At 49.9% G+C, this 15733-nt stretch overlaps 1 protein-coding gene across 1 annotated transcript; it reads left to right on the top strand.

Annotated features, from left to right (window-relative positions):
• The first annotated feature begins 1400 nt into the window (after positions 1-1400).
• Positions 1401-5027, top strand: POU4F2 (POU class 4 homeobox 2). The gene is made up of 2 exons (XM_037496832.2): positions 1401-1918; positions 2373-5027. The coding sequence occupies exons 1-2, from the start codon at positions 1640-1642 to the stop codon at positions 3312-3314; spliced, it is 1221 nt and encodes a 406-aa protein (XP_037352729.1). The 5' UTR covers positions 1401-1639; the 3' UTR covers positions 3315-5027.
• The last annotated feature ends 10706 nt before the right edge of the window (positions 5028-15733 follow it).

Raw genomic sequence — 15733 nt, 5'->3', positions numbered from 1 at the left:
GGGGGGCGGGGGTGACAGCAGCCCCATCGTGGAGGCAAGTAGACAGAAGACCATGGGTGGACGAGAGGAAGGTGGTGTGCGTGTGTGTGTGAGTGCGCGTGCGAGCGCGCGCGTGTGTGCAGGGGAGAGTGAGAGTATGTGTCCACTTCCAGAAAAGTGGTCCGCTCCGGGACAAAAGTGGGCGCAAAGTGTTGGCTAAAAATAGATTCTGCACGGAGACACTGTGGCCATGAAGATAAGCGGGGCTGGTGCGAGCCCCCGAGGGTATGTGTGTGTGTGTGTGTGTGTGTGTGTGTTTGCGCGCGCGTGTGTGTTCAGCAGCACATGCGCTCTGATCTCTGGCCCTCCCTCCCCTCAGCTGCCCCTTTCTCCTTTGATCTGACTAATGAAGAATAATAAATCCAGTGGCAGCGTTGGCCACTGGGTCCGCCCAAGTCCTAACTCCAACTGAACTGGGTACAGAGGAGGATCCGCAAGAAAAGAAAAGAGGGTGGAGAGGCGTGTGTGTCGGCGGCGGTGATGAGGGGTACTGGGGGTGGGGGTGCGCGTGGGGGTGGGGGGGAGTCGCCTGCGCATGGGCGACCCGGGCCGCTCTGTGGCCATCCAATCCGCGGAGAGCTGCGAGAAACCGAGTGAGAGAAAGCCCCGCAGCCCGGCCGACCCCATGTCTCTTCGGCACCAGGCACCCGCCGGGCCGAGAGGGCGCAGAGCCGAGCGCCAGGCGCCGCGCGCACCCGGCCGGCGCGCAGAGCCGAGCGCAGGATTCGAATCGGCGGCCGCGGCCGGGTCCTCCGCAGGGGGCCGGCGCGGGGGGGGGTCGGGGTCACCCGAGCTACTGGGAGGGGCGGTGCGAGTAGGGGAGCAGGCCTGGAAGTCGGCGGTGAGCAGGAGGCGGGAGTGGGGCAGGCAGGCAGGTAAGAGGCGCTCCGGGTAGTCTGGGGAAACCCGCCGCGGGCCGAGCCGACCTGCAACTTTCTTTTGGAGAGTTCCTCTCCCCGGGGAGGCCGAGCGGGGCGGGAAGAGGCGGGAGGCGGGTGGAGGCCGGTCTTAGCGGGAAGTGCCCAGCGACTGGCGCGCGGGACCTGGCCGGGGGTGGGGTGCCGCGGGGAAGCTCCAGTGCGCGCTGCGGGGTGCCGGGAAGGGGCGGCGGCCTCTGCACGCGGGCGGGGGCTGCAAGGGGAGGTGGCGGGCGTGGTGGGGGAGCGGGAGGCGGGCGCCTGGAGGGCTGAAAGCGCCGGAGCCTGGAGGGAGCGCGAGGGAGAAGGCGCGACGCCGGAGAGCCAGCTGCAGCCGGCAGTCGCCACCAGGGGAGGGCGGAGGCGCGGGCGGGAGGGAGGGGGCGTGCGGGGGCCGGCGCGGGGAGAGCCGAGTATAACTCGGCGGCCGCCGCGCGCCGGGGCAGTTTCGGGCACCCAGGTCTGCAGCCGGAGCCTGGCGGAGCCCAGCGGCCGCGCAGACGGACGGCGGGAGGCAGCGGAGGAGCGCGTCGCCCGGGCCGGGCGAGCCGAGCACGGACACGGAGGCGAGGGCGCGCGACTTGGCTTCGCCCTTCGGGCCAGCGCTCCTGCCCAGCCCTGCGCGCCAGGGTCCCGGCGACCTGCGGCACCGGCGCGCGCCCGACGGACAGGCGCCCGGGAAGATGATGATGATGTCCTTGAACAGCAAGCAGGCGTTCAGCATGCCGCACGGCGGCAGCCTGCACGTGGAGCCCAAGTACTCGGCACTGCACAGCGCCTCGCCCGGCTCCTCGGCGCCCGCGGCGCCCTCCGCCAGCTCCCCCAGCAGCTCGAGCTCCGCGGCGGCCGGGGCCGGCGGGGGCGGGGGCGCGGGAGGCCGGAGCAGCAGCTCCAGCAGCAGCGGCAGCGGCACCGGCGGGGGCTCCGAGGCGATGCGGAGAGCGTGTCTTCCAACCCCACCGGTGCGTATTTCTGCATAATCACCGCTTACAGGCACGTTCTGACAGCCCCCTTTATCTGCTTGATGTTTTTTTCATGTTGGCACAGCAAATCACCCCACACCTCCAACCAATTTTCCTCCCTCTCTCTTATGTATTCTGCGGGTCTTTCCTTCGTATTAATTTTTATGACCTGGGATGCTGCCTGCGCGCGTCGTGTTGTGTTGTGTTTGCAGGCTCACTTTCCTCCTAGCGCACTCCCGGCTGCTCTCGGCGGCCGCCCTGCTCTCCGCCCCTGCTATTTCCAGGATCACTCATTACAACCGTCACCAGCGCTAGTGTTGCTACTATTATTATTTTAACGTTCTGGGAATGTGGTAGGCGCGCTGGAGGTGCGGAGCTCTGGGCCGCCGGTTCCGGAGAGAGCGCGCGCAATTCCCTGCTGAGCGTAATGTGTGCCTTTTACTTGCAATTGCAGAGCAATATATTCGGCGGGCTGGATGAGAGTCTGCTGGCCCGCGCCGAGGCTCTGGCGGCCGTGGACATCGTCTCCCAGAGCAAGAGCCACCACCACCACCCGCCCCACCACAGCCCCTTCAAGCCGGACGCCACCTACCACACCATGAACACCATCCCGTGCACGTCGGCTGCCTCGTCTTCCTCTGTGCCCATCTCTCACCCGTCTGCGCTGGCGGGCACGCATCACCACCACCACCATCACCACCACCACCACCACCAGCCGCACCAGGCGCTGGAGGGAGAGCTGCTGGAGCACCTGAGTCCCGGGCTGGCCCTGGGCGCCATGGCGGGTCCCGACGGCGCGGTGGTGTCCACGCCGGCGCACGCGCCGCACATGGCCACCATGAACCCCATGCACCAAGCGGCGCTCAGCATGGCCCACGCGCACGGGCTGCCCTCACACATGGGCTGCATGAGCGACGTGGACGCCGACCCCCGGGACCTGGAAGCGTTCGCCGAGCGCTTCAAGCAGCGACGGATCAAGCTGGGGGTGACCCAGGCCGACGTGGGCTCGGCGCTGGCCAACCTCAAGATCCCGGGCGTGGGCTCGCTTAGCCAGAGCACCATCTGCAGGTTCGAGTCCCTCACGCTGTCACACAATAATATGATCGCCCTGAAGCCCATCCTGCAGGCGTGGCTGGAGGAAGCGGAGAAGTCCCACCGCGAGAAGCTCACCAAGCCAGAGCTCTTCAACGGAGCCGAGAAGAAGCGCAAGCGCACGTCCATCGCGGCGCCCGAGAAGCGCTCGCTGGAAGCCTACTTTGCCATCCAGCCAAGGCCCTCCTCGGAGAAGATCGCCGCCATTGCGGAGAAGCTGGACCTTAAGAAAAACGTGGTGCGAGTTTGGTTCTGCAACCAGAGGCAGAAACAGAAAAGAATGAAATATTCCGCGGGCATTTAGGAGTCCCTCGGCCTCCCCCCAGGGACAGCCCCCCTCTGTTCTCCCTCTCCCTCTCTTCTCTCCTGCTTTTTTTTTCTTTCCACTTTGGCGACCAGAAACAATTCCAATAAATGTGAATCCAGAGGAAGGCGGATTGGCGAGCAAGCCAACTGGCAAGTCACTGAGCCCAGGCCCGGGGAGCATGTGAAACGGTTTCGCAAAGGCAAGAAAAAAAGCAAAAGAAGGGACCTGTCGAGTGGTAGCGAAGTTGTCCCTTATGACCCCACTTTCCCCGGAAAAGGCACCTCGGCTTCTTCAGAGGGAGTCTGGATCTGGCTGTTTGCAGCAAGGCAGACGAGACAGCCTGTTAAAAGGCCGCGAGAATGAGCAAGTAAGATTTGTTTTTATTCTTAAAGACAGCACCCTTGTTGAAGTTGAAAAGTACACTTTGCAGCTATTTTTCAGAAATAGAATTTGATTCAGAACTGAAACTTTAAACTAGAGTGGATGCTTAATGGGATAGACATCTCTAAAGTATTTTGAATTTTAAAAAAAGATGGCAGATTTTCTGCATTTACACTGTATATTCTATACATATATATATATTTTTATTGTGGTTCTTACCCCCTCTTCCCTCTCTGAAGTGTTCAATGTCTAAGAAAGGAGTTGCGCCTGCTGTGTTCACTGATCTTGAAAGCTATTATTAGATTATTGCCGAACAACCCTCTGTAAATTATTAATTTATCTCTCTGGCAACTTAATTTTGTGCACATTCTAATTAATTAAACTTCTTTAGTCTAAAAGTGGGGGAAAGTATGGGTAGTGAAGTTCAAAAAAATTTTTTTTTGATGAGTTCACTGAATTTTTACAGCTTTCCTCTTTTACTGTGTTCCTTTTGGCCCATTTGTATATTCTCACTTGAATGAAGATTGTTTTCTTCTTTGTTTTTTGCTGGTAGTGTTCTGATTTGTGAGTCCACACTCAGTAATGGATGTCTTTATCTTGTAGATCTGATTCAGTGTCCAAAGTATTGTTTACTTCGTTACATATTTAATGGGGATTCCCACATTGCTTCCACTACACAGCTTTCTCACTCACCCACACACTAACACACACACACACACACACACACACACATGCTCATACCTCTGATGGTAGGGAAGTGAAACAGTTGGAAGCCTGTCATGCATCATTTTCTAATTTTGGGTGCACTTGCCTTTCCAGATTCTAAGATTTCACCAAGCTATTTCCATCCTCTCATTTCCCTGGCTTTGTTTACTACATTGTAACATTTCTAGGATCCTTCAGTTTTTCCTTTTGGAGGTTTGTTTGTAGAAAAACTAATTTGAACTATAAGAAAGACAGTGCACTGCTTGTAAATTCACCATTGTTTGGTAGAATTCTTTTTGAACAAAAAAATTAGGCACATGATGACTGGAACCTTATCTATTGTAAATATTTCATTCAAAATGACGCACATATAGATATATTCTTACAAATTTTGCTGTATTGCTGTTCCATTTGAGGCTCTCCGAAGTCTTCAGTTCTGTATAGGACCTGGTTTTTTTTTTTTCGTTTTTGTTAATAGATGGTTTATTTACTATGGTAATGTATTAAGTTATTTTTGGTGTTGTTTAATTGTCTTTCACTGAAGAGATGATTTTAATGTTTTATTGGCAAAGTATGCTGCTTTTTTCATTAAAATATGCTATTAAAATTAAATGGCTTTTAAAATGTGATGTTGTTTTAATTCATTTAATGAAAATTATTCTGATGGGGAATTTTTAAATCAAAAGCACATTTTGATGGTTTACTAGGGAAAGGTTGTTCCTAAAGTCATACTTGGATTTAGTAGGGGTGGTCGCTCTAGGAAAATACAAATAACAAGGTTTATAGTGGCCTATTAATAGTCAAAGTTCATCTCAGGATGCTTTGATTTTCTGCCCAGATGAGATCTTGATGTTTGTCTCCAGATACTTGGCTTGGAATACTTTCTCTAGATCTGCAATAATTCTGCAGAGAGAATATTTGTGAGTAGTGATACTGCGTGGGTAAAAGGAAGAAAGGAACTGGGCTCAGTTTTTCAGCATCCCTAGGAGACCGGGTGTGGCAAAGACCAAGGCCTATTTGGGGGATTAGGGCACACTGATTGTGTCCTGGGGATGGCCCACCAGAGTTCTCAGTTCAATCACCACTCCTGGGGAGCTGTGCCCCAAAGCCAGAGCAGAGGAGGAAGCATCTAGGTTACTGGGTTATGGAGTAAAGTACCTCCCTCCTCTTTCCCATAATCTCTGAGGAAAATCACATTCTGCAATAGGCGGTGTGGACCCAGAAAGCAGTCCTGGGTTGGTTCAAAATAACACACTTTTGCCCCCTTTTTATGACTCACCAGAAACCAGAGTTACTGGAAGTCTCTCTACTGGTGGTGGTGCACAAAGAAATTTGGCCCATTTTCTTCTTCTGGTTCCAGTTTAAAGACATCTTCATCCATTTTAATAAATTTTGGACTTCCTACATCAGTTGAGCAATGTATTAGGTTTCCAGAGTTTCTTCTTCAGGAAAATTCTGATTTAGATGTTTACATTATTAATGATGTAAATATCACACAAATCTGTTGATCAAAGAAGGAACCAGATCATGCATGCTCTAAGGTAATTCTGATAACCTGATCTGTGATCCTTGCTCTGGAACTATCTTGGGATGTTTCTTATTTTGAGGATGAGTTTATAAAATATTCCATGTGTCAATGAAAGCTGTTATAGTAGCTCAAGTTGGGATTAAATGCTGTTGGAATGCTGATTATGAATTTCAGATGTAACAAAAAGTTGGAAAAGTTGGATGGCTGGGGGAGGGGATTTCTTTTTCTATAACTAAAGAAGATACCTGAAGAAACAAGAAATCCTTGTGTCCATTTAGAAATAATTGCATCGATGTCTAAGGAGATACTGAAAGGTGTTTAAAAGAAAGTTGTGAATTCAGATATGGTGAGATGTTAATGATTTATTTTATTGATATGTTTTGGAGGCTGAAAGTGCATTCTCCCATTTCTTGGATTTTTCTTCCCATACTTAGATTAAGTTTTCCCGAAAGCCTTTTCAAACAGCCAGTCTCCAATCTCATTATAGTGAGTACAGATTTCAGCACCATGGATAGTAACCACAGGTGCCAGACCTCCTCCAAAGTGCGTTTGCCCACAGAATTCTAGCCAATGGAGAACTTAACTGCGTGCTTACTTTTTTCAAAGTGGAGAAAATAAAATAAATTGCTTGAATGTGTAGCAAGTCAGGTTGGATGATCTGGATAAAAAGTAAAGAAATAATACCTCCCCCTTTCCATATGTGGCTATTATCTAAGGGTCATGGATCTCTCTATTAAGAGAAAGGGGAGTTGTTTTCGGGGGGAAGATGGACAGGTGTGATAGTGGTTTCTTTTTACAACATTGGCATCTTTAAATGAAGGAAACAATCTTTCATTTAAGTAGTAGATATTGAGGAATCTTATTTATAAATAAAACAGGTATTTTTATGTTTTGCTGTACATGGTAACTTGCATGAATATATATGACTGTTCAAGATTTTCATGACGAGAGTGACATAAAAAACTATTTACTTCAACAGCTGAGAATGAAAACCCATCTCTCCTTCCTTCCTTCCTCTCTTACCCCAATTCCCCAGGTGTTCTGTCTCCTTTGTTCCTAGACTTTTAAAACCATATGATATTTTAAATTCATCCTCTCTATGTTATTACAAGAGTATAAATCTATTCTTCTTACAACATGGACATTATATCCATTATTTAAGGCTGCTTCAATATGTTGGTTTTATGGGGGAAATAGAATTTTAAAAGGAAATAAATTCTGAGTGTTTTTATTAAACAGTTGCAAAGAGACAAACCAAAGCAAACCAGAAATTTGGAGAGAAAAACTTAGTTTTAAAGAAGAAATTAAAGGTAAGACTAGAATGAACTTCATATAAACTATTGAGAATTACCTATTTGGCATTGACTTTCAAAATCCTCAGCTGGGTAAATAGCAAAATGAGACTGAAGACCTTTTCAGATCAACCAAATCCATTGGCATTCACGACTCATTTCCTGATTTTTTTTCCCTCAAGGTGTACAATTGCTTTTTTATTGGAGAGATGTTGAATGAATTGACTTAGCAGCATACTCGTCATCCTCAATATGACTTTTCAGAACCATGTAGCTTTTAAAAAACTTCTCTAAAAGCAAATGGTCCAATATTTTTGTTCAATGTGATCATCTGAAACTAAACTGAAATGGAATAAGTGATGAACGACAAAGGTCATGTAAGGCTTTGGCTAATATCTAAGTATACTCTACACCATCTGGAATGGCGCTCCCTTCCTATATTAAAACAGTTGGTCAAACTTTTATCAGTTAAGTTTCATTGACACATAATGGGGGGAGGGGAATATGGAAATATGAAAAAGTAAATGAAATAATTGGGGTTCACATACAATATAATACTATCTTATTTTCTATAAAATATATTTTAAATAACAATCCACAACTTTTTACTATCCTCTTACATCAAGGACAGAAATGCTGGGACCTCTCTTTGTTACAAGAATTGAAATTTGGGTGGTAAAAATGCTTCTTTTCAAACTTTAAATGAATCAATTCATTTTGATCTAACTGTTGGGGAAAGCCTTGAGGGGATGGTGGAAAAAAAAATTAAGTTCATGAGGTTTTTCAAGGCACATTGTTCATAGGATGAAACTCAATTTTTCCAATTGAATCATGACAGGAAGTTCAGAAATTCATCGTTTCAGCTGTTTGGTGAAAACAATTTATATTTCTAGGTAAATTGATCCACATTAGAACTCAAACATGCACTTCACTTTTCAGATGGCTTTGGAGGGAAGGTCTGTCACAGAATAAGGGGGGGGGTTGATTGGTATCTTGATAAGACAAAAAGGAAGACAAAGGTTCCCAGATAGTTATGATGATAGAAATATTCCTGAAGTCTACATTTGTCAGGGGACAGATTTATGGCAATAAGGATAAAATCACTAAATTTTTCCTGCTTTGCTCCTTTAAAGGAGCCATTCCCAGTACTGAAAGGCTATTATGAGTGAATTAATAAATTACACAGCGAATTATTAAATCCAGATAATTACAAGGAATAAGTAAGTAATCATTAGTTATCTCAGCTAATTACTGTGGGTCAGAGCCAGCCAGAATGTGAAATCCTCCTCGGGAATTGAAATTAACTTTGCACAGTGAGTCTCTCTGCTTGACATCCCCAGTCTGTAGGCACATGGCAGCTCCCTTGTGAGTCAGTCTTTCTATTTAACTTGGAGAGAATAGAAATAAAATTAAGTGGCGATGTGATAATAGGAAGCTGCTCAGAAAGCAAACTGTGGGTTTTATTCTGTACTTTCAATGCCTGGAGATGAAAAGCTTTATTTACACCAGTTTCAAAAAATGTAAAGCACTCTTGTTGAGATGGGCTCCCTGAACACACACACACACACACACACCTACAGTCTTCTAGTGTGACAGATCAACAGCACATGAATAAGGTTCAAGAAGAAAGAAGAACAAACGTTTTAAGGTTTATGTGTGTGTGTATATGTGTGTGAGAGATGGGGGGGCAGCAGTGAGAAAGAAAGAAAATGAAAATATTACTCTTTGCTTTTATCCTACACCATGGAAAGCCTGTCGAAAAGTGCAGCCTGGTCTAATAATGTTTGTTTTGTTTGGGTAACAATATGCTTTCATCTTGCCACAGGAAAAACCAGCCTAGTGCAAATGTCGCCTCTGGTTGCTCTTTCACCAGATGCTTCAAGAACTGATGTCACCTTTTTTTTTTTTTTTCTTCCCTTCATATAGCATCACTTTCTGAAGCCAGACCTCACTGCCCTCTCTCTCTCTCCACTACTCCCCCCGCCTCAAAGGGCAGACAACCAAGCTCAGTGCCTGTTCAAAAGTGTAAAATGCATCTGTGTGATGTCCTGATTGTGGGTATCACAGGGCTGGGAAAAACTGGACATAGGCAGAAAACTGCTGTTAATATATTGAAATGAGGGGGATCTAAGAGCTTTTTTTTATCAATTGCAATTAGATGGACAGTCTTTCGGCTCATTCCCTGCTCTAGTCTGGGATGATAATAAAAATTTAATGAAGCCTGGGACGAGCAGAGAGCTCTGTCTAGGGACCGTGGAATAGAATATTTTAACTGTACATTTATACCAACTGTCTGGCTTCAAAGACGTGACTGCTTTTAATCTCGAATTAGAAAACCACAGACTTGAAATTAAATATTAGATACCCTCGGATCTCCTTCCTTTCTGAAATATTGTCACGACTGTTTTCCTCCATTGGCCCGTAACACACATATCGTAGGTCTCCAATTACATGTCCGTGAATAATAGATGGCTTTGATAGGGTGCAGGATTCTGGTGCTTTTGTTTTTTTTTTTTTTCTTAAATAGAGTTAATGCAATATTAATTGACCGTAGATGTTATAAGAATGCACGGCCCCCTTTTCAGGAACAAATCGATGAAGTAGGGATGTAAGAGAGAAGCAAGACGAAGGCGTCTCTCAGCCTAGGTCACTTCTTTGTGGCAGGGACCTTCTTAGAGCTTTGGGTAAGTGAAGAGGGCCCCAGAGATCTGGGCTTTGGGGCTCCGCAGCCTGGAGGGAGGCCTGAGGATGAGGGCGGAGGGAGAGACAAGGGGGGTGAGAGTGAGCGGCAGGGCGTGGGGGCAGCGATCACCCAAAGGCTCTCCTCGTTGTTGTTTTGGAGGCCAACCCTTGGGCCCGCCTGGGTGGCTCTGGGGAACCACGGTCCCAGCCCCAGGCTTCCCACCGCATTGCACAGCCCGCCTGGGGTGCCTGCCAGCCCCAGCGCCTCGCTTCTCCAGCTCGGGGTGCGCGGTGGTGAGAGGCGGTTGGGACAGGTAAGGGGGGGAGTCCACAGGGCTGGAGGGTCGGGAGGGAGCCGTTCCGTTCGCTGGCGCTGGCCTGGCCTGGCCCCTCGCGCCACCAGAGCCTGGGGGAGCAGGCGCCTCGCCAGCCGCGCAGCCAGGAACCGCAAGAAGGAGGCCGGGCGCCTGGCCCCCTCGCATTTTACTAATCACGTCTATTTAAATTCTAGCGCGGTCCGCCGCGCTCTCGCCGGGAAAGCTCTGGAGAACTGGACCCATCAATTATTCTGAAAAAAATCCCAGACTACGTGAGGCTTCCAGCCTGCGGGAGGGAAGCGGCGGGAGGAGGTGGAGAACCGAGTGCCTACCCCGCTCCCCTTCTCGCTGCCCTCCCCAGCCTGGTCCCCTCGGTGCGCGCTTCACTTCGGGGTCTGGGGCCCAAGGGAACTGGTGCGCGCCCGGTCCGGGCTTCGCGCTTTTGTGGGCCCGGAATGGAGGTGCAAGGTGGGCTGGGACCTGGCCGCGCTTTCCCTGCAACCCGCTCGGGAAGGTCTCAGTCCGGGACAGACAGACGGATCAGCTGGATCACGCTGCCCCGTACCCCCTTCTGTACCCCCCCCCCCACTTTCTGCCAGGGCTGTGGGGGCTGCTTGGCGTGGAGCAGTGTCTGCTCAGCTCTCCGTGGCTCCACAGCCCTGCAAGAATGGGACTTTGGGGACCTTCTAGTTCAGAGGCCTTTTAGGAACCTCGATTTAAAGTCTCAAGCGTGCACCGCCCCCTGTTCAGGCTCCAGGATGCCCCGAGGCCGCGCAGCCAGCCCAGCGCGCAGCTGGGGCGCTGAGAGAACGCGTTAGCGCTCAAGTAGGTAGGAGGGGAGCAGGGCTAGTAATTACTGCCCGCCCCCCCAGCCTCAGCCGCCCCCACCCGGTCTGGGTCTGCAGCCATTACTCCAGCTGTCACTTGGCGGAAAGCAAGCGCCCTCCCCCATCCCCACACTTCGCAGCAGCTCGCTGAGGCCAGCGCCCCCCTCGCTGGACCGGCCCACAGCCTCGGAGTGAGGGGTCTTCACATTTTGTCCTAATTTTTCATAAAGGCAACGCTTCCTCGCCCCTTTTCTCCACGAACTTCTCATTTTCTGGAGCCGGGACGCACCAAGTTTTATTGGCGTATATTGTTGAGTCGCGGGGAGGGTGATGGGGACAAGAGGATTCTCTGATGAAGCCTGGTCTGGCAGCCTCTAGGTTTTTCTAAATAAGTGGAGGCCCCGAGAAAATGGTAACTGTGGAGCCGATGTGTTTGAAGGAAACACATGCTGGCAAATATGCCAACGTGCTGCATCAATGGGATTTTATTTAAAAATACAAGTTGCTGGTGGGTTTGTAAATGATTGGAGCCTCGCAGGGCAGTTTGTTCTCTCAGAAGACCTGGGAGACTCCACGCTGGGCTCCCCGAGCGAGGAAGGGTTAATGGTCCAGCTTTTCCTGTGGGCCGCTGGCATCTCTGAGCACTTTGGCTAAGCTGGGTGCCGCTGGCAGGTCTCCATACATAGAGGAGGTCCTGGTGTGGGGAGTTCCTGGCCTGCAGTTTGTGGCAACGGGGAAGGCAAGAGAAGGGAGGGGGACAGGCGATCCCTTTGGAATAAGGTCAGTTTGCTCCAAATTCAACAGACGTTGGGCAGGACACCCAGGGAAAGGCATCCCAGAAAGGCCATGAGTCTGGCCCAGAAGAGTAACCTTCTCTGTTCAGTCTCCACCTCTTGCCTTTCCAGCTATAAACCCCAGGGCTTCCATTCCTTGTCTGCAGTGGGGGGTGGAGAGGGTAGAGGTGAGGTGTGGGACGGCCTGTGAAGCTGCCAGCAATGGCCCAGCACTTGCTCCCTCACACAGGCCCAAGCCAGCTCTGTATCTTAAAGGTGAGCAAAGAACCTGCTGAGACAAACCCATTAACCTCCTGGAGCAGCTGAAGCTCCGCCTGAGACTTCAGGGCCACAGACCGTGAAGAGAGGTACAGATCCCCCCTGGCAGCTTTCGCGTTTTTTTCCTGGCAGCTCCCCATTGGGGTAACATCCCTGGGGGACTGTTCACTAAGCAACACTCAGGTACACTCGGAGCCGTCCCAAGCAGTGTGCCTTGGTGAAAGTTGCCGCACTCACTCAAAACCTCTCCTCAGTCTAACCAAGACACGTGATTCCCCTGGGAAGGCCCTGGAGCTTCACCTCCAAGCCTGTCCTCGTCAGGTTGTGAGGGCTCAGGGCAGGCTTTGACATTTCACCACAGGTGTCCTTTGCCCTGAGCCCAAACGCTCAGGCTTTCGCTGAGGACCTCCGGCCGGGAGGGTGAAGCCTCTGTTTCTCCCCAGAACACACGGGGGCCGGTCCTGCAGCTGGACTCAGCTGGGGTGATGGTCAAAATTAGACCCAAGGTTCTTTTGGGAATGAAGGCTCAATACTGAAGGTTCTGGGCTCCCAGGGACTGTGTAGTGGCTTCCAGAAAGGGCAGCCTCGCCCACTGCTTTGAAAGTCTCAGTTTTGGTGCAAACTTGCACGTTCTAACAAAGGATGCTGGAGCGAGCTCACCGTCTACCTCACCTGGAGCCGGAAGGCAGGCACTGCTCCAGCCCACCTGCTCCAGCCCACCTCCAGAGCTTTCCTCTCTGGGGGCGGGGAGGCGGGGCGGTGCTCGTGAGAATGAGAATGCCTCCGTGAGGATTTCTGATTCCTTTCGAGAAAGAAGTCGGTTGGTTTTTCTGGTTTTGTTTTGGGTATTTTTTTTTGAGGACCTTGGGGTTCACCCCCTTACATTAAGTCTCAAACTTCCCTGAAATGGGCCTAAAGGGTCAGGCAACTTGCACTTCTGCATCAACGGTTCACTTTGCAGCCCTGTGAGCTTTTAATTACAGTATTGTCAGAGGGGCCCCTTCTTCCATTTCCTAAATCGTTTCATTGATTTTTTTTCTCATGCTGCTTCCTTTTCAGTAACACTTAGTTTTTTTCCCCTGGGATTCACTCAGAGTGTAGGAGGTGAACAAGAAAAAGAGCCGGTCTGAGCCCGGGCCGGTGGTTAATAGGAGAGCACTCTCCACTTTTCCCCAGGGAGAGAGGAGATGCCAAGATGACCCCATGGGCCCCTCCTTATCATAGACCGTGTGGATGCAGAGAAGAGAAAGAGGAGCTATAATAAGATAGAGGGGCTGTCTTCTAGAAAGGGTGGGTTGGGGACCAGCCAAACCCCATTCAGCCAGGGATTCTCCATTTGCACCAAGGAGAGACGACAAAGTACCCAGATAACTGGTTACTAGTGTAAAGAAAATCTCAGAATTCCCTAAAGGTGACTTGAACTCTCCTCTGGGGGGGGGGTAAGGGGGGTGGGAGAGAAGTAAAGCATAAGCCCATCAGGCTCTCTATGCTGAAATGTGGTGAACCCCACTCCTCATTCTGGAAAACTCAGCTGTGTTTTCCCTTAAAACCAGGAGAGACCAGAGACTGCAGTTTCATGATTAATTTTGTTGTGAACTCTAAGTTTTATTTTTCAGAAATCGTTTTTACCACCCAACTCTGGCATCAGGGCAGAGTATAAACAGCCAGAGGAACCAGAAAGGTGCAGGATTTCACTGTCAGGTAAACTGTGAGCTGAGGCTGCTCTCCATATGGGGCTCAAGTGCTGCAGAATCCTGCACTGGTGGGTACAAGAAATGTTCAGATGCTTCTTGCATGTTCTTTAAGCACTACAAGTGTATGCCACTGGGAGGAGGGTAAGCAGAGGGAGTGGACAAATGTAATGGAAGACAACAATTGTATTTATTGTAACCCAATTGAAAGCCACTTCATAACTCAGTAATGGTGCTAAGAACAGCCTTACTTGCCACCATTTAACTCCTGGTCATTAGGTATCAGTTACTGCAAGATGAAATGAGTTGATTGGTCCAGACGAAATCTCTCTGACGCGCAAACCTCATCCTTCCATTTCCTCCACGCTCCCCACCCTTCTCTGTTCTCGTTTCTCAAGTGCCTTGGGTGAGGAGACCTTAGAACCTGGTGTCACTGCCTTACTGCTCTGAGAGGCAGTCATGCTTGACTCTCCTGCCGCTGAAAGGCTGAGTTTATGTCTGTAAAAAGCCACTGACAAGCCTAAGATGGATGGTTCCTCAGGTTTGTAAATTTCCTCCCCCACACACTGCTTGCCCTCCTTCAGGAGAGGATGCCACCCACAAGATGCAGCTCTGAACAGCCTGGCATGCACTGCTGCTGCTGATGCCCAGTGGGGGTGAACGAGTAGAAAAGCTGGACACAGGTAACACAACATTTCTTCCAGATTCCTTTGGCCACCAGAGCACGAGCAGGCTGGAAGGAAATCCAGAGTCAAACCCTTTCCTACATTCTGATGACTTGAGGAGAGAAATCCCTAATGTATGCACAGAAAAGAGCCCCGGGAGCTCTCCTCCACTCACAGCTGGGGAGGAAGCTATTCCAGTTCCTCCAGCCTGTCCTTTCTGAGCTCCTGTGTTTCCACCTCCTTTCTCCCATTCTCCACTACTAGAATCTGACTTCTGTGCAGAGCTGGGAAGGCGCTCTCAAGCAACACCTCAAAGAGAGGATCTGAAAAGTGATCGCTGGAGCTTGGATGCAGTAAAGTTTCCTGTGACAGAGTGATGTGGGGCTGTGTGTTGAGGAAGCCCAGAATGTGGGTTTGGGGCCAAGCAGAGGACAGACTTGCGGCTGTTCTGGGGGTCGTGGTGAGTGTGAGCTGCTGGCTCCTCAGGGGGCTGGGGCTGGATGCTCTCCCTTGGTGAACCTCTCTGCCCATGTGAAGCAGAAGCCAAGGACATGTTCACTCTTTTGGTTGAAGAAGCAGCACACGTCGACGCTGGAAGAGATCCTATTTACCACCTAAACACACTGACTTTTAGATGGAAATGCCATCAGTTGTCTCTGCCCCGCTCTGCTGCGGATCTATTAATCATATCCACAAGGATTGCCAAAATGGCAGGGCGCTCTTCGCTTTTCAGTTTATACAGAACAGAATCATTTACATAAAGTCCTTAAGGCAAATAACTGTTGGGGCTCTAATTTATATCTGATCGAAAATTAGCCGTCATTATGCGCTCCATTAGCAGCGTCTTTAATGTGCTTCTAAGCACCATTTGTCAAGCGGCTTGTTAATATCCTTCAAGTCTTTAAAGTTGAGAGCTCATTAAAGAGTGCGCTCTGTTATTGATGTAATTTAGATGAGTTTGGAAGAGCAAGTGCACCATGCCTCGAATGGGCAACCTCCAGAAGCCAGGGCAAAGGGACATTTGGTGACCAAGTTCACGCTCCGTGATTTCCCAGGAGCCTTTGCACTTCCTTGACAGCAGTTGTCTGGGTCCCAGGGAGGGGTATTCAAAGGCCTATCCCTGACCTGGGTGTAAGTTATTCATTTCTCTGGGAAAACCTATGTTTATTGCCAATGCACGCTTTCTCTTCTCCTCAGTTCTGATGGGCCATGGCTCAGTGAAACGTACCAGAAGAGGTGGGGATACAGAAAATGAGACCCTAATCTAAAGACCCTT

This window comes from Talpa occidentalis, unplaced genomic scaffold (genome assembly GCF_014898055.3).
Source record: "Talpa occidentalis isolate TD23 unplaced genomic scaffold, MPIMG_talOcc4v2.1 talOcc4.8, whole genome shotgun sequence".
NCBI classification, from domain to species: Eukaryota; Metazoa; Chordata; class Mammalia; order Eulipotyphla; family Talpidae; genus Talpa; species Talpa occidentalis.
This window is presented reverse-complemented; position numbering and strand designations above follow the sequence as displayed.